Source organism: Suncus etruscus, chromosome 19 (genome assembly GCF_024139225.1).
Source record: "Suncus etruscus isolate mSunEtr1 chromosome 19, mSunEtr1.pri.cur, whole genome shotgun sequence".
Taxonomy (NCBI): domain Eukaryota; kingdom Metazoa; phylum Chordata; class Mammalia; order Eulipotyphla; family Soricidae; genus Suncus; species Suncus etruscus.
Window position 1 is genome coordinate 27,000,714 of NC_064866.1, and position 19,930 is coordinate 27,020,643.

Consider the following 19,930-nt stretch of genomic DNA (forward strand, 5'->3'; position numbering starts at 1 on the left):
ATCACAATGGGAACAAATACATGTTAAAATGAAGAACAAGTAAAGTTAAATCAACAAACTAACGAGTATTTTGATGAAAAATGTGGGCCTGCTTTTGGCTAAAGATGTGGTCAATGTCTGGTTCTATATTTGTCATTGCTAATCATAACAAATGATGCAAGAATACTGTTATTAGTAAAATATCAATATATAGGGGCTGGAGCAGTGGGGTGTTTGCCTTGCAAGCGGTTGACCCAGGATGGACTGGACTGTGGTTCGATCCCTGAGGCATCCCATATGGTCCCCAAGCCAAGAGCAATTTCTGATCACATAGCCAGGAGTAACCCCTGAGGGTCACCGGGTGTGGCCCACCCCCAAATATCAATATTTATATACATATAGAACTACAAAAACTATATACCAACAAACTATATACCAACTATATGCCCACACAAAGACATAAAGACTGTACTGCCTATCAATGTAGTCTGATCTATACAGCCATGCCAGTCCACATCATGTCAGCCTCAACAGTGCCCATTTTTGTTTGTTTGTTTGTGCTTTGTTTTGTTTTTATCTCGGGACTGTGATTATTGTTTGGTTGTTGTCTTTATTGCTGTGGTGCTTTTTGGGTTTGGTTTTTTTTTTATTCTTATTATGCTTTTCTTCCTTTTTTCCCTTTCTTCTCATAAATTGATATTTGTAGCCTCTAGAAGAACTCCTCTCAGTTTTTGAGGTTTTTTTGTTTGTTTAATTTTTGCCCCCCATTTTTTTCTTTTTTCTTTTTCTTTCCTTCTAACAGAACCAAATAATTTGAACCATCTTGTTCTGCCTCACAAATTGAGGGAGAAAAAATGGAGGGTACTAAGATCAAACAGTCATATGAACATCGAGTAGAAATAAAAAATGATTAGACTTACACACCAAATCCAAAGCCAATGACAACAGAATTGATACCCAGTCTACAACAAGCTAGACACAGAGGGGACCATTTATACTAGCAGGGGACAAAGGAGGGGCGATATGAGATGCATGCTGGGAACAGGGGTGAAGGGAGGAAAACATTAGTGGTGGGAATGCCCCTGATTCAATGTCACTATGTACCTAAAATATTACTGTGAAAGATTTGTAATCCACTGTAGTCAAAATAAAAATTATTTTAAGAATAAAAAGGCATAATGATAGAATTGATGTCAAATATAAAGCCCTGACTGGTACCCCCAAATCAAGTTGGGGCAATGTGAATTTTGGGAGAGAATGTTGCTCCTTTTTATTTCACCCACCTCAGTCCTCCCAAGGGAAATGCCTGGGAGAGATCTGGGACTGGTAAAGTCTATACCACCTGACTACTACAATTCTACTCCAACAGGCAGCCATCAAATGTATAGTTTGAGATTCATTTAATCTGCAAAGCACAGAACTAGATCCTTACTGCCTGAGTTCTAGAGTCATGGACTTAGGATGGAGCAAAAAAAATGATTGCTCTTTGCAGAAAAAGTAAGGTCAGTTTTGACCTCCATCTAACTTCATTGTCTACCAAGCATAAAGTAATTTCAGGAGATGAATATGGAATATGAAGAGAGTGTGAGGAAAACAGAGTAACAGCTTCTAGAGAGAATGCAGTTTTCTCCAGAAAAGAGTGCTGAGGGAACCCCAGAAAGTAAAAGGAAGGAGTTACACATCCCATATTGAGATATGGGTGGCCCTCGAGAAGGAGAAGTGTGCCACTTGGTCCTGTAAAGTTGATTTTACAGAGTATTTCACAAAATGCCATCACTCCTTGCTATGAGTTGTCAAGAGCTTTGAACTCTTATCCTCTTTCATATGCTTATCAGTCTTTCGTTTCTGCTGAAGCTGCTCCCGAGAGAGGTTCTGGCCTTCTCTGGGCCAGTACAGGAGCCTGTCAGAATCTTATCAGTCTCAATTCCTGTGTCCACAAAGGAACCAAACCAAACACCATCTTTTGGGGGCTGTTAAGATTGGTGATAGAGTAATATCTTTAGGTCACATCTTGGTTTCCTTAGTTTGATTTTTTTCTTGAAATCTAAACTCATAAACCTATTGCCAGGAGTTCCTATCTATTCTGCTTGTTTACCTCCAGAATTAAAGAAAGAGATAAGTATTTCTAGTAAAAGAGTTACAGGTAAATGAGTGTCAAACAAAATAATCATCTATAAACATAACATAACATCATGAAATTTTAGAACAAGTATTAAGAGATTTTATTTAATTAATTTTGTGACTATAAAAATATCACATAGGGGGGCCGGTGAGGTGGCGCTAGAGGTAAGGTGTCTGCCTTGCAAGCGCTAGCCAAGGAAGGACCGCGGTTCAATCCCGGCGTCCCATATGGTCTCCCCAAGCCAGGGGCAATTTCTGAGCGCTTAGCCAGGAGTAACCAACCCCTGAGCATCAAACAGGTGTGGGCCGAAAAAAAAAATCACATAAACTCTACTTTTTTAACAAGTTTTTCATGCACATTCAATATTATTAACAAATGGCATAAAGTTGTTTAGCAGAGCTCTAAAACCTTTTCATCTTTCATACTGCAAATTTCTTGACTATAATGATTGAAATTCAACCCCCAATTTTTATCACCCACTAGCCCCTGGAACTACCATTCTAATTTCTGTCTAATGATTTGATTATTTTAAATACCTAATGTAAATGAAATTATTTAAAGCAAAGTATTTGCCTTTTGCTTATTATCCTTAACAATGTCCTTGGAGGTTCTGCTCCCAGCTGTGCTTCGTGAGGCAGGCACAAACCACTCCAGCCATAACAGCTCCTGAGAAGAGAACATCTCCTGAAGACACATCAGGAAAGGTGAGCTGTCACCAGCCAAAGGATGGGGCCTGATTTCTGCCTTGTGCTCTGCTTTGCTTCCTTGCCTCACACAACGTCTAGCCAAAGAACCCCAGTACAGCACACAGAAAACACCACACTCCAAGCATGACAATGGGGAAACAATGCAGGCCAACAGGATGCATAAAGAATGAAGTTGGCAGCTCTGATGACCTGAAAAGTGCCAACCACCTATTTAGCCTCTCAGTTTAGAGAAGAAATATGGAGGATCCTCAGAGAACTCAAAGAAAGCATGGATCAAGGGAGCTAGGGGGCATTGCTGTTTGAAATGTTGCACTGGTGAAGAGGTGTGTTCTTTTTTATAGCTGAAACCCAAATTCTCCCAGATGGCAGGATTTGCTACTTTTTCATGATCTAATAAATTCTTCTCTAATATATAAATACATTATTTCTTTTTTTTTATTTTGGGAAGCAATTTAATAAAGTTCATATAAAATAGAGTAAAAAGGATCAAAAGCTTTCCCACAATCTTACCCATTCATTGAGTGCACTTGTGAACTGAATAAACATTTACCCAATCTCACACTATTTGAGTCACACAGCAACAACACTCAGGGTTACCAGGGATTGAACCTGGGTCTGCTGCATGCAAGGCATATGTCCCAAGGTATTATGGCTCTAGCCATTTCTTTACTGGATTCTGATGTGAGGGCTGAGTAAGACCTTTCTGATGTTTGTCTCTCATAAAAGGCATCTTTCCCATGTAGATTTTCTTAGTCAAGATCAGATTTGAGGACTAGTTTGAAGACTTATAGGTATATGTGTGTGTGTGTGTGTGTGTGTGTGTGTGTGTGTGTGTGTGTAAGGTATATTCCAAGTCTTAGCATCTGGGGCTGGAGCAGGGAGGGCATTTGCCTTGTATGTGGCTGGCCTGGGTGGCTCCCTGGCATCCCATATAGTTCCTGAACCCATTAAGAGTGATTCCTGAGTGCAGAACCAAGAGTAATAACCCCTAAGCACCACTGGGTGTGGCCCCCCTAAACACACACACACACACACACACACACACACACACAAAGGTGTTAAGGCTGGATCTACACAGCACAGAGCGGATGATAGTGTTGGTTTACAATTCACAACTTGTGGGGGCTGGTGCTATAGCACAGCAATAGAGCATTTGCCTTGCACACAGCCAACCCAGATTGGGTTCAGTTCCTGACATCCTAAAGGGTACCCCAAGTCTGCCAGGAATAAATTTCTGAAATCAGAGCCAGCAGTAAGAGCCTGAGTGCCACTGAGTATGCCCCCGCCCCAAATTAGTGGTATGTGTGTGTACTAGAAAGAAAACAAATTTGAGGATGCATAGAACATTTCCTGCATTCAGTATCTCTCCCAATGTGGGCTCACATGCACCATCTAGTAACTGAACAACTAGTTCCCAACTAGTTTACCAACGCAAAGTTAGGTATTTCTATTTCAGGGTGAATTTTCATGTGGGAGATGAGGTTGCAGGACTGGATGAAGCTTTTCCCACATTCCGTGCACTTGTGGGGCCTCTCCCGATCCAATTGCTTTTCATTGGGTCTCTTTCCACTGTGCTTCTGCTGGTGGTACCTCAGCTGGGCGGGAAGCCTGAAGCATTCCCCACATTGCTGGCACTGATGCGCCTTCTTGCCCGTGTGAGATTTTATGTGGTAGTCGAGGTTGATAGCCTGAATGAAGGTTTTCTCACATATGTGACATTCATAGGGCCGCTGGCCATTGTGGGTCTTCAGGTGTCTCTTGAGGTTGGAGGCGCAGGAGAAGCCTTTACCGCAGATATCACACATGTGGGGCCTCTCCCCACTGTGGATGTACATATGCTCTGTCAGATGAGACGACCTCACGAAGCCCTTCCCACACTCCTTGCAGTTGTATGGCTTCTCTGACATGTGCGATCGATAATGTATTTTGAGTTCGAGAGCCCTGCGGAAGCATTTCCCACATCGGTCACAGAGACAGACCTTATTTTTAGACCTCTTTTTCATGGGCTTGCTCTGGTGGGAGGCTTCAGTGGAGACATTCTCTCCTTCATCTGGATTCTTGCTCGAGGAGGTTGTGCTGGAATCACCAACGTGTGCAGAACACTTAGATTCAGGCCCACAATCCTGACACTCGGGAGTGTTGGTGGAGGCATGATCGTGGGAAGGTGAAGCACTTGAGAGACCCTTTCCATTTTCCTCATTCTCTTCGATGGATGTTTCTGAATTTTGACTGTGATCTGTAAGCTTCACTCTGGTTTTCTCCTGACAGGAAGATTTCTTCCGTTTGGTTAAGTTTTTTCTTTGCTTATTCACAGGAGAGTTCTTGCCATCTTCTGATGAAGGGGCCCCGAGACCTCCTTCCTGATTCTCAGGCCCATCATTATTACACTCAGTCTTATTCATCTGCTTGGATGCTTTCTTTTTAAAATCGTTAAAAGTATGAACGTTCGCCTTCATCCTGCAGTTTCTGTTCTGGAAGGACTGCTCTCTCTGAATGTCTTCAAATCTTTTTGTTCCGACCCAAGATATCAGGGCTGGTTTCAAGGCAATTTTCCAAGCACCCCAAAATGTCGTTCCACTGACAGTGCCAAAGCATCGGTGGCTAGAATGGAGCTGGGTGGGTGGCCCGCGTGGGAAAGTTTCAAAGGTGCCACACACGTGCAAAACGCAATTGATCAAATGCAGACGGAAGGAACGTGTAAATACATTATTTCTATTCATCTAGGACATATACATTTAGGCTGTTCCATATCTCTGCTATTGTGAATGACTGTGAAAAATATTGAACTATTCATGGTTTTATTAGTACAGTGGGTAAGGCATTTGCTGTCCATGCAGCTGATCCATCATATTCAATCCCTGTGACAGTGTAAAAGTGGATTTATTCTTGAGGGGAGCCTCCTTGATATCCAGGCCTTTTACTCATATGATGTCACATCCTGTCCCTCCCTATCTACTCCCCTACAATGTGTAAAGAACTATACCTCTAGGACACTGTTCCCTTGGTTTTTCTCCAATCATAGTCACATGTTGGGGGGTTGAAATTCCTGCTGTTTTGCCATCTGTCTGAGTATAGATGTTGATACAAAGAGTGTTGCCTGGCTGGGAATTTCTTTTTATCTTCTGCTATCTCTCACCCCCAACCATCCCATTACCTATTTTGACTGGAGACCTTTTCATTGTGAGGTTTAAAATGACCAATTACTATTTGGCCTGGAGTTCTACCTCTCTACTCCACTGTATCACCTGATACCACATATGGTCCCCAAGCCTTACCAGAAGGGTCCCTGAGAACAGAGTCAGAAGTCAGAAGAAGAATCAGAATAGAGTCAGAGATCAGAAGAGTCAGAAGTCAGAGTAGGAAGCTTTGAAGCACAGCTGAGTGTGGCCCAAAACTTAAAAAAAGAGCTTAAGTAATTAGGGAGGAAGAGAAAACAAGTTATTTTTTCAGGAACAGTGGACCAATACTAAGTTTATTTTTTGGTTTTGGGAGCCACAACTGGTGATGTTCAGGGCTTACTCCTGGCTCTGTGCTCAGAAATCTCTCCTGGAAGGTTCAGGGACCATATGGGGTGCAAGGCAAATGTCCTACCCACTGTAATATTGCTCGGCCCTTAACAAGCTTCTTAATATCAGTTCTCTGTGCTAGAAGATAGAAAAATAATAGTCACAGTTTGGAGGGAGAAAAGTGTTTGTACATGGTTAGTCTGTTGTCTGTCAAATTATATACTAGTACGAAGCTGTGCTTTGGGTGGGAAAGGGGACTCCCACAGAAAGAGTAGGATCCCCTGGTGGCTTATGTGAAGGATGGGGTGAGGGGATGTATGATAAGAAGCAGCTTGGAAAAGGTAGTTTACCACTTACCTCTGCACTCACCTTAGTCACCCAGGGAACAGCCTGGGATATTTAGAACTGAGGAGAGTTGGTGATGAAAATTTGCTGGATACAGTCTCATCAGTCCTTCTAGGAAGTCCTCAGACCACATCTGGGTCCTATTTTACCCTCTAGTTATGGGAGATGATCTCTGGCCCCCAACTATTCAAGGAGCCATAGGATTCAGGCTGGAAGGAGAAACTGCTCTTTACAGAAAAACAAAGTCCTAAAACTTACCAGGTCTGTCTCCCTCACAGAGAAGACTTTCAGGAGGAGAAATATGGTGAAGTAAAAATTGTTTATTTGGGAGATGAGGTGAGGGAAAAATAGATATATTCTCAAGAGAGAACATGGGCTCTCTAGAGTGGGAACAATAAAAAGTACACACCAAAGTAGGAGTTAAAGGCCATGACCCTAAAGTGGGGAAATGTATGCCAGAGAAAGGTAGTCCACATCTCAAGGAGAAATGCAAGCAAATATGCCATTAGGAAAGAAAATACACATCACAGACAGGGATGCCAGCCATTACCCCTAAATGAGAAAAGCTTTTCCTTCTGCCAAGTTAGTTTATATACAATTTTCACAAAATTGTCCCCAAGTCTGTTGCTAGGGTGGCTGCCATGGGGAAGAGCTTGGAGCTTTTAATGATCTTCTCCTTAATATTCTTAGTGTGGCCTTTCTTTCTACAGTGGAGTTTCTCCTAAGAGTTCAGCTAGGTTCCAGGCGTAGAATTCTACATCCATTGGTTTTCTGGTCTCCTCAAATGGGCCTGTGTCTCAAAGGCTTTCATACCTTTGTAAATTTTAGGATTAATTTTTTCACAATATTCATTATTAACATCCACCATCACCAGGCCACTCCTGTCTCTCTGCCTGCAACATTCAAAGATGTTCAGTATACAATTCCTCAGAAATTTAATCTATCATCTGTTTTTCTGATTAAGAACTCTGGGAAATAGTCCAGAGAAATAAGGTCCAAGTTAACAAAGAGAAAGATGTGGAATATACATAAGAATGGAAGTAACCCAGAAAGCAATTTTAGGGTGAGATTGTGCACAAGGTTTATTGGGCAATCTAAAGCAATAGGAAGTAAATTGATCTCAAATGTAATGCCATCAGGAAGAAAAGGGTTGCCATTGGAGAAAGATAACTGGATAAAAGAAAGGAAATTGGAAATTTCAGAAGAGACAAACAAGAAATATATTTTTTCTAATGTGTGATATAAATAGGAATCTAGCTCAAATATGGCAAAATTTGAAGCAATTTCTGAAAGCATAAAATTAGATTCATTTAAATTAAATCAGAACAAAGGAAAATATAATTTTTTGTTTTTTCTAAATGAACAATTATAAGATAGCTTTAATAGTTCCAATTTAGGGGCCGGTGAGGTGGCACTAGAGGTAAGGTGTCTGCCTTGCAAGCACTAGCCAAGGAAGGACCAGGGTTCGATCCCCCCACGTCTCATATGGTCCCCCCCAAGCCAGGGGCAATTTCTGAGCACTTAGCCAGGAGTAACCCCTGGGCATCAAACGAGTGTGGCCCCCCCAAAAAAATAGTTCCAATTTAGTAGATATAAATAACACAAGAAAGACAAGTTACAATGAAGAATGAAATTTGCCTTAACCTTGAAAATATAAATGCAAAAGTTTAGTTGACAGAATATAGTAAACAGAAGAATATAAAATGAGGAAAAGAACCAATAATTTCAACAAAGTTTATGCAAAATATGAACAGATTCTCAAGAAGGCATTTTCTCACCAACTCCATGAGCATTCCTGTTCACAACTACCATCACCATTACTTCAATTGCCTCCCCGCAAAGTATCTCTTGTTTCTACTAATACCTTCCCTACACTTAATTGCAACACAGAAGTTATACAAATCTTTCTAAATTAATTCAGACTCTGTACTAGATATTGCAATGCTTTGCATTGCATCCAGAATAAAAACAGAAAAGTCCTTATTGTGATGAGCTGGCCTAAATCTTCTCATTCTCTTATCTCTGTGATCTCACTGCCTACCATACAGGTCTTGTTCACTCTCTTTCAGCCATGCTTGCTAATCCTTGAAGTAAAACACTATTGTTTAGGGGCCATTATTATTCCCACTATCCGAAATTCTCTTCCTAAAATAGTCACATATCAGTCATTCCCAGCTTTGACATTACTCCTAATCAAAGTCAAATATGTCCATCTAATTTAAAATTGTTATTCCCATGGGGTCAGAGAGATAGTTCAAGAGCTAAGATACATGTCCCATGTGACCTGCCTTGTATGATTCTCCCAAATAATCATTCCCAAGTACTGCAGAGCCCCAACAACAACACATAATCAAATTGATTGAATTACATATCAAAAGATATTATATAAGTTTGATGAGACAAAAAATTAAAGACTCAAGTATACTACACAGAAATATATAAGCAATCTAGAATAAAATTTTGTTATTAAAATGTCAAAAAAAGGAAATACAGTAGTTGAATCATATTGATGTTAACTTTTAAATAATATGTAAGTGACACAAGAAAGTTAAGTTACAAAGAAGAATGAAATTAGCTTTAACCTTGAAAATATACATTCTTATTTTAGGCAGAATAAATAAGAATATTCTTATTTTAGTCAGTGAATAGATAATAGGTTATTAACTTATTTTAAATTTAGCGATGAAGTAACAGCATATAATTAAAAGTTCAAAAGTAATTACTGGAATACAAAAAAGAAAAGAAAAAGGGGCTGGCTCAGTGGTGCAGAGCAGTAAGGCATCTGCCTTGGCAGCATTAGCCTAGGACAGACCGCGGTTTGATCCCCTGGCATTCCATATGGTCCCCCAAGCTAGGAGTGATTTCTGAGCATATAGCAAAGAGTAACCAGAGCGTCACAGGGTGTGGCCCCCCAAAAAAAAAAAAAAACAAAAAAAAGAAAAGAAAAAGTTTTTTTTAAAGTGGCTACTATCACTATATGTATATATATGTATATCTATATATAAAATGTATATATATATATATAGTTTGTTTGTTATAAATATGAAAGCAAGGTCTTGAAGTATAAATACTCAAGCACTTGCTATTATAATCTCTCAGAAAATGCTAAAAAAAAAAAAAAAACCACAAAAGAGTAAGATCAGTCATTTATTTTATTTTATTTTTTGGTTTTTGGGTCCCACCCAGCAGCACTCAGGGGTTCCTCCTGGCTTTACGCTCAGAAGTTACTCCTGGCAGGCTCAGTGGACCATATGGGATGTGGGATTTGAACCACCGTCCTTCTACATGCAAGCAAACGCTCTACCTCCATGCTATCTCTCCGGCCCCCAGTTATTATTTTTTTTAAATCAATGTTTACCAAATGCAGAAGGGATGATGGCCTCTGGAAAATGGGACTGAGAGTAGAGCAGAGAACTGTGATTTTTTAAGGTTATTTTCTTTTTACCATGGATATGTGTTACTCTGGTGAGAGTTCAAAAGAGGAAAATAGAGTTTAGCGAAGTAAAAGAACAAACAGCTCTCAGTTTCCTTTAGTTAGCACGGAGGCAGATATTCCTTAGATTCCCTAAAGCATTCTGCCATCAGGACCAAAATGATGCAGGCATTTTCCGTGGGTGTTACTGATTGTCACCACAGCAAGAACAAGTACAATAAAGTGAAATAACTAAACATTTGGTTCAAAACACGGTATCTTCCTGATATATACTTGTATGGATTTCAAAATGCTCCTTTATTATTAAAATAATCTCTGTGACAGCAAAGGCTTCCTCTCCTGTCCACCTGGCCGCTGTTAGAATTCATCCAGTATCTTAGTTATTGATCTTATTTTCTCCTTTCTGGATCATATGGGCTGCTTTGCCTTTTGATGACTTTGCCAAATGCAAAAGGAACATGCCAAACAAAATATCTGTCAGTAAGCAGCAGGAGATTTATGTGTTATCTAAAGAGAACGTTGATTCCAACAGCAATACTATGAACAATATTAACCCCAGCTGAGGGTGGATACCCCCAGGTCTCAAAGGAACAACCAACTTTTTCCTGTTCACTCAGATCCCTGTCAGACTCGCTGTCCCCTTGAGGAGTGTTTTTGAAGAGGAGAAAAGGAGGAAAAGGAGAAAAGGAGGAAAGTTACAGTAAGAGATGTATGCGCATCTCCACAAAGTTCTCTGAGATACTTTTATAATTTCCCATAAAAGTCTAGGATTAAAATTAAAAGTGCCCCTATCAGGGGTCCTCAAACTTTTTAAACAGGGGGCCAGTTCAGTGTCCCTCAGACCATTGGAGGGTCTGACTATAGTAAAAACAAAACTTATGAACGAATTCTTATGCTCACTGCATATACCTTATTTTGCAATGAAGAAACAAAACAAATACAAATACGATATGTGGCCCGCGGGCCATAGTTTGAGGACCACTGCTAGGTCAAACCTAGTAACTCAAACCAATGTACTTCCAACCCTTAAAAATCTACAAAGGGTAATGAACAGCTTTTGGAAAGAAATGGGGGAAAAGAGAAATTCTTGTTCTCCATATTAATGGTGTTAAAAGGCTGGATAGAAAATAGAGTGAATATCTGAGAACAAATTGCTTGTTTATCTCTATAGTGGATCTTTAGGAAAGAATCCTTTTGTTACCTTAGCTACAAAGACAACTTTCTATGACAAAGGTCAATTGATCCATTCAATATATTTAAACTTTAAGAGATAAATTTGATCTTTGGTGTGTGTGTGTGTGTGTGTGTGTGTGTGTGTGTGTGTGTGTGTGTGTGTGTGTGATAGCAGTTCTGGGTGGGTACATTTATTATGTAGAGTATTTTAGTCTATTAAACATCTGACAAACTTTACAGGGCACCAAAGATGACAATGTTAGTTTTAGAAATGTTACTGTAATGCCATTTTTCTGAAGATGTTTATTTTATAGAAGGATGAATTAGCCCTTGAGATCATTCTTGGTTCTTGAATTTTAAAAAATGGCGTTTACTTCCCCCCCTCACCATTTTCTAAAATAGTGGGACAACAGATTGAAGGGTACCTAACTGATCTAGAACACGTTTCTGTTGGTTTTGATTTATGGGACCACAATTGGTGATGCTCAAGGGTTACTCCTGACTCTGCACTCATGGTTACAAGGTTGTTCATAATACAGGTTTTTTTTTCCTACAGATAAAATTGTTCATGATTGAGTTACAGTCATATAATGTACAACAACCTTCCCCAGTGCATGTTTTCTGCCACCAATGTTAACAGTTCCCTCTCACCCTTCCTGATGCCCTCTTCACTTGCCTCCAACCCTCATTCATCTGCTTCTGGGTTAGGTGTTCTCTCTCTCTCTCTCTTTCTCTCTCTCTCTCTCTTTCTCTCTCTCTCTCTTTCTCTCTCTCTCTCTCGGATATTTTTAAGATACTCTTTCTCTGGGAGATAGGAACATCACTCTTGCTCTAATCCAGACTCATCACATTCATGTGAGACCATTATATTTGGCATGCACACACATACATGCACACGGTTCCACACATAAAGATGTTACTTAGACATATATGTATATTTGTTATATGTTACATATATTTAAAGAAATAAGTCTAGGGCTCAAGAGATGATTCAAAGATCTGAAGCACATGCTTTGCATTGGCATCTCTAGATTCTGCCCACTTCTCATCTCTTAGAAAGTCACTCCCCAAAAAGTGAATTAAATGAATAAAGTTGAAAACACCACTAAATTAATCATGATAGATGCATGAAATATACTAATTGAAAATTAGAAATTACAGATATGAAATGACATACTTCTTAAAATATTGTCTGTTATAAATGAATATTTTCTCAATAACAGATATTATCTCTCCCTCAATTTAGAAATTTCTGATAAGATGATGATTAAATATCAAAAATTTTACTCTTAAACAATCCTACTGAGATCTGAACATTTCTTCTTAGTGATATTGTTCAAATAATGACTATGCTTTCCAACTGTGAGGCTATATTTTACTTCATCAATCCTGACAGCAATTGTCTATGGGCCATTTGTTAAAATATATTAAACATGTCAAATATAATGTAGAAATTCTTTGAGTTTCACTTTACAAATATGTAAGCTAAAATCTTAAACCAGATCCATCATTGGATAAGCACTGATTTTTTTTGTATTGTTATTTAAGGTCTTTTGTGATATTTTAAGAAACTCCTTAGCTAAAGATTTTGAATGCAGTTTAAAAATCTATATACCACAGACACTTGGCTAACCAAGAAGGTCATAATAAGGTTAAAAGAGGTATTGCTCCAATTCATCAGTCTTAGTATATAAACATACTTGAGTTATAAAGGAAACAAGCTTGAATATATAATCTACATACTTATTATCTTATTACAAAATCTGAGATGTCCCTCAATATACATCACATTTTTATCACTGGTACAAATTAAAATAAACTTAACAAGAGCCAGAATAATAGTATAGAGGGTAGGGAGTTTGCAGCTGATCAGGATTTGACTCCTGGTATCTCATATGGTCCCAAGAGCCAGCCATCAGTGATTCCTGAGCACAGAGCCAGGAGTAACCCCTGAGTACCCCTAAGTGCAGCCCAAAACCAAAATAAGTAAATAAATAATAAACTTAATATATTCACATATATCCATAATATGATCTTTCTATGATAGAACAAATCTCTATTAATCTCTAGTCCTCATCCTACATTTGATGGAAGTAAATTTGCACTCTCTCATAAGAAGTTTATAATATTGGAATGTTTTTATTTATTTATTTTTGGGGGGCACACACCCATTGACACTCAGGGGTTACTCCTGGCTATGCGCTCAAAAATCACTCCTGATTTGGGGGACCATATGGGATGCCAGAGGATCTAACCCAGGTCCATCCTAGGTTTGCTGCATGCAAGGAAAATGCTCTATTGCTTGCGCCACCACTCTGGCCCCATGTTTTTATTTTTTTAGTTCTTCCTCTATACCACCACCATATACAATAGGTTTCCAGGGCCTATTGATTTTGTTTTACAATGACATCTCCAGTGTCCTCTCTAAAGCCCTGCTTTAATCACGACCTGCTTCCTATATAGCTGAAATAACCAGCCTTCTAACTGACATAGATTTTCTATGGTCCAATATAGTTCAAATACCTGTCAGATTAATTCTCATAATAAACAACTCTGATTTATCTTTCCCTTGCTCAAATGCCTCATAATCCACACACCCTGCAGTGCTCAGGGGCCACTAGTGGCTCTACGCTCAGAAATCACTCCTGGCAGGCTCGGGGGACCATATGGGATGCCAGGATTCAAACCACCGTCCTTCTGCATGCAAGGCAAAGACTTTACCTCCATGCTATCTCTCCGACCTAGCTTTTTGGGTTTTTTTTTTTTTTGGTTTTATTTTTTTGGTTTTTATTTTGTTTGTTTGTTTTTGGGCCACACCCATTTGATGCTCAGGGGTTACTCCTGGCTATGCACTCAGAAATCGCCCCTGGCTTGGGGGGGACCATATGGGACGCCGGGGGATCGAACCGCTGTCCGTCCTATGCTAGCGCTTGCAAGGCAGACACCTTACCTCTAGCGCTACCTTCCCGGCCCCTCCAACCTAGCTTTTAACACCAAGTTCTGGTCACATTTATTTCCAACATGGTTTTCTCTACTTTTCAGCTCAGAAAATATTTTTTTCCTTCCTAACTCATGCTTTCTGGACTCTCTGCCTTAATTCAAGTCAGAAATAGTCTTTCTTTTTTTCTTTACATTCAGAGATTTCTAACATTTTCTTCAAGGATTCTACATTTTCTTCAATTAACTCAATGTTACATTCTTCACAATGCCCTAATATCTCCACTAGAAGCATTTTTTCTTTGAAAATCTGGAAGTTTAAAAATTAGTAATCTTCCATGTACTTTTTCTTCTAGCTTCATCACTTTAACAAGATATTTGTTTGTGTATTCTTTCACTGAACTATCGCTAATAAAACTAAATAAGTAATAGCAAAGAGATAAAAGGGGTGGGGAGATAAAGAGAAAGAAAAAACGTCTGTCATAGAGGTAAGTGGGGGGAAGGAGGGATATTGGTGATGGGAAATGTGCACTGATGAAGGGATGGATGTTGGACATTGTATGACCGGTCTCCGATGAACAACATAGTCCATGAACACCTTTGTAAATGTATGACATGGGAATTCAATTTAAAATTATTTTAAAAATTAACATTGTGAGGGGCTGGGAGCAATAGATAGTATCAGTAGTAAGGCGTTTGCTTTGCATGCCACCTGACCCAGGACTGAGCAAGGTTCTATCCCCAGCAACCCATATGGTCTCCCAAGCCTGACAGGAATGATTTCTGAGCACAGAGCCAGGAGTAACCCCATGAGCACTGCCCAAAACAACAACAACTAACAACAACAACAACAACAAAAATTGAACATTGTGATAGCCCACCTTATCCCATTTGCTCATCATGGGGTCTCTAGTACTTGCTAAATGAATGAGTATAGATCCTCTGCTGTCCTTCAGGTCAGTCATTAGTCACAAATGGCTATTTAAACTTAGTTAGTAATTGTGTCCAGAAAAATGGCTCAAAGGATTGGAGGATATGCTTCATAGGCAGAAGCCCTGGGTTGGATCCCCAGCACCTCATGATCCTCAAAGCACCTCTAGGCTATAAATAACTCCTGAACATTGTTGTATGTAGCCCAATAAACAAAGTAAATAAATCAAAATTACATTTAAGATGCATTGATTTCATTAGTCATGAAAGCCACATCTTAGTATTAAATGATACCAGACATTGATTTCCCTAACAATGAATTAAGGTAAATTGTCACTTGGTTGTTATTAAATCTAAAAAGCCATCAAAAAGAAAATTAAAATTAAAGCCAAAACTTCTAAATTATGTCCATTTTTATTGTCATAACTTTCATTTATACAGTTTTCCTATAGTTTGGAGCCAGTGATATTATGAGAGATTTGGTCCTTTGTCTTATGATTTCTACAGAAAACTATTTTATTTTTAATTATAAATGGTAGTTAGTTTTCTTGTTTTATATATAAAAATGTATATCACCAATTTTTTAACTATGCTGTCTTTGAACTGAAAGAAGAAAACAATGATATTCAGGTTCGTAGCTGAACAAAATGTTCTTGACTTGTGCCAACTTAACTAGGCTCATAGAATGTATTTTGGATCAATCATTTTTTGGTTTTGGTTTCTTTTTTTTTTAATTTTTATTTTTAATTATGAGAACAAGGGTGCAAAGAAAGAGGACAAGGTAAAGTTACAGTGGAAGGACAATCACCCATAACATAATTCTCAGAAGTCCCCTTGCTGATATCTTAACTTTGAAATTTCAGCCAAAGAACATTAAGATAAATAAGACAGAATCCATGTACAATTACTTTGTCCCTCAAGTCCCCAGATTGTAACACATTATAATATTTCTTAACAGTACACATGGCAATCTAAAGCCCTAAAACTTACGTAACTCCTTAAACATTACAGGCATAGTATTTTCTTACATTTCCATATACATGCATATTAGCTTAAGTTAACCTCAAATTTTAAGTGAGTTCTTTTTAAGGATTAGAGTCAAAGGAGCACAGTAAAAATGGTGTTAGAGTGGCAATTGTTGTTTGCATAGGCCCACCAAAATATGAGGGACATGGAAAGAAATAACGTTGGCCTAAGTACAAAGAGACCAGACCCCTGAAGTTTCCTGGCACAAGACCAAGTCTAGGCTCCAGGCAAGCTAGATCGTCCAATCCAAGACATTGTCTGTAGTGCCAACACACTTTTATTTTTCACACAGTCTCTGTTGTTGGTATCATGTTTCTGTATTAAAGATCCTGGAATCTGCATATCTTACATTGAAGTCAGGATGTGGAGCATCCTCTCCTTTCACCTCACAATCAAAGGGCAATGCAGGGAGCCCTGTCCTGTAAGCAGGTCATTGTTGTTGTTAAGTCTTCTCAGTGTTAAGGGAAGTCTCTTTTGAGCAGGTCGAAGTCTGAGCAGTGTAGGTCTTCCTTGGTAGAGGATTGCTTCCAGGTGATGTTATAGACCAGCCTGGATGTTTCGTGGATGGCTTTCCTGGTTCAGGGGAGAATGGAATATGTCCTTTCTTCTGAGGTCTGTGCCAGGTCGTTATGTCAATGTTCAGGGTGTAAGGTCCCTTTGCACTACAAGATTTGTGTGTTCCAATCTCTATTAGATAGGATCTTATTTGTATTTATACTATTTTCCTATTTTAATGTGCCTATGCAAATAAGAAGCAATGCCACATGCTGTTATTGGCGCATATGGGGGCCATAAGAACAATAACAATGATTCCCATGACATGGTTCAATCATAAGCATTAAACTGGGGGACTCTTCCACCAAAATTCCTTGTTAAACAGCTCAAAAAGAGAAGATAAAAAGTGGTTAGAATCATCACTGTATAAGACAACATTTAGTAAGAATTATATCTGTCAGAGAAAAAACACAAAATATTCTAAAGAAATACGTGTCCATTTTATGTATCTTAAAACAGTTTGGGGTTGTCACACACAATGCACAGCTTTGGACTGTGATTAGGATTGTACACTACTGAAGTTAAAAAGAGTAAACTAGGTTAGTGATGTTTGAGAGGGGGTTAGAGAGTTAAGGAGTAAAAAAGAGCTTTGTACGGGTATGGGAAAGGGGAGAATACAAAATAAACATTCTGTATACGGAAAACATAACATAAGAATAAGGAATATTCTGAATACATGAAGTACATGAAGTACGCGCGGGGGCGTGAGCCCCCGCGCAGTTCTGTAGTTTCTGGATGCCTAGGGAGGAATTTCTCACCCCCTCCCCCCAGGGCCCGATTAACCAGGCGTGGCCCTGAAGACCCCCGCCTGGTGTGGGGGGAATCATGCTCGCCTGGACTAAGTGGTCAGCCCAGGGGTCCTATGGCTAGCTGTCCTGCCCAGAGCCCCCAACATACCAGGCAAACACACCAAGAAATCCTGGCATGTGGAGTGTTCTGAGCCCAGCCAAGCCTCTGTAGTTTCTGGATGCCTAGGGAGGAATTTCTCACCCCCTCCCCCCAGGGCCCGATTAACCAGGCGTGGCCCTGAAGACCCGCCTGGTGTGGGGGAAATCATGCTCGCCTGGACTAAGTGGTCAGCCCAGGGGTCCTATGGCTAGCTGTCCTGCCCAGAGCCCCCATCATACCAGTCAAAAGCCCACGAAATCCTGGCATGTGGAGTGTTCTGAGCCCAGCCAAGCCTCTGTAGTTTCTGGATGCCTAGGGAGGAATTTCTCACCCCCTCCCCCCAGGGTTTTGATTTCTTTAAAGCACTCTTCTGTCTACTAGCATGTAAAAATTACCTAGATCTATTTTTTCTTTTAGAGGCTTTTGGGTTGCAGTCAGTGGTACTCAGGGATCACTTCTTGGAGTTCTGGGGGACCCCAGAGGTGCTAAGTATCAAATCAAATCATACAAGACAAGGGCCCTACCTCTGCACTTTCACTGTAGCCCATAAATCTAAATGAACAAGTTAAAATTTGCTCAGAGAAGGAATCTAAAGTTGCTCTGGTTTGAATCCTTAATAGATTGTCTTGGTCTTTTTGAGAACATCAGTATTTTTTAAAACAATCTTAAAGAGCTATACTTCCCATAACTTTGAGAATGTTTGTTTATGAAATTAATGATTTTTACTGAAGAAATACATAGAGTTTTCTGGAAAGGGAAAGCCCTTTGGAGTGCTAAAACATGATTAAACTCACTACCAGATCTTTTTTTTTTTTTTGAACAATTTTCATACTTTTGTGGGTAGATGGCAAATAGCCCTAATGGGTTTTAAAAACAGATATTAGATTAGATACTTTTCCATCAGACATCACATTGTTCATATATATATATATATATATATGTTCATATATATGTATATATGTCTACATGTGTATACACGCATATATGGTGATAATTGTGAAAATAAGAAAGCAGTAAGAAAGTATAAGATCATTCCTAGAGCTACCCTAATATTACTCTGACAAGTCAAGGAAAAAGGTAAGCACAGTGCGAGCATAAGGATCTCCCAATAGAAATCAGAGTAGAGCACTTAATGCTATTCATCTTGTTCAATAGCAGTAACAAAAAACCTTTTCGTACACTCTAGTTATGGCCTGAGAAGTTGTTGAATAAACAATGTGATATTTGATGGAAAAGTATCTAATCTAGAATCTATTTTCAAAAGTCATTAGGGCTATTTGCCATCTACCCACACAGTATGAAAATAGTTTTAAAAGATCTGACAGTGAAGATAATCAGATTTTAGCAATCCTAAAGGCAATTTGGCTTTCCATGAAAGCCTTTATTTTTCTCTCAGCCAGACTAGAATGCAATTTTTAAATATCAGTATTTAGGTATCAATAATGTCCCTGTGTCATTTTCAGGTTATCAATAATGTCCTTTGTCAGTTTAGGATTAAAGAAAGAAGGTGTGCTTCTGTAGCTATATTTTTTTATGTGAAAGTTTTAAAGTTTTGCTTTCCAGAAAATATTGTTATTCAAACTACTGAGTCACTCTCTTATAACCATTCTTCTGTAGCTAGTATCTCATTTGGTTTCATTTGATATAAAATTCACTTATACAAAAGTTTATATAATATATAAAATTGATTTAACATTCTTAGGATATGACTTTCAAACACAGTAGATTAATGCAATTATATTTTCTGAATGAGTATTTAGATGGAAAGTTTGGGTGTGCTTTATACAGCTATCAGACAAGTTATATTTATAAATCAAATGCAACATAATGTCCTAAACAAATGTTTCAAATGAATGAAAATACTTGAATATTATTTTATATAACAAATATTTTTGAGAATCTACTCTGTTGCAGTTCAACGTATAATCATATTTCTTGGTACAACATATATTCCAAGTTTTTGTGTTTTTGATTGTTTGGTTTTGGTTTTTAGGCCTCACCTGACAGTGTTCAGGCATTATCCCTGGCTCTATACTCAGGAATCATTCCTGACAGGTTTAGGGGACCTTATTGGATGCCAGGGATCAAACCCAGATTGGCTGTGTGCAAGACAAGCACCCTTCCCACTGTGCTATTACTCCAATCCAGTTTTAGTGGGCTTTTCTTTTATTTGGAGATTATTGTGTTGGGTTTTAATTTTTTTATATACTTCTTTTAAATGTCTTTATTTAAACACCATGATTACAAACATGATTGTAGTTGGGTTTCAGTCATACAAAGAATAACCCCTTCACCAGTGCAACATTTCTACCACCAGAGTTTTATTTTT

At 38.9% G+C, this 19,930-nt stretch overlaps 1 protein-coding gene across 1 annotated transcript; it reads right to left on the reverse strand.

The window, feature by feature from the left end:
- Positions 1 to 4,226: 4,226 nt before the first annotated feature.
- Positions 4,227 to 5,264, reverse strand: LOC125997149 (zinc finger protein 436-like). The gene has a single exon (XM_049765602.1). The coding sequence runs from the start codon at positions 5,262 to 5,264 to the stop codon at positions 4,227 to 4,229; it is 1,038 nt and encodes a 345-aa protein (XP_049621559.1).
- Between the last annotated feature and the right edge of the window lie 14,666 nt (positions 5,265 to 19,930).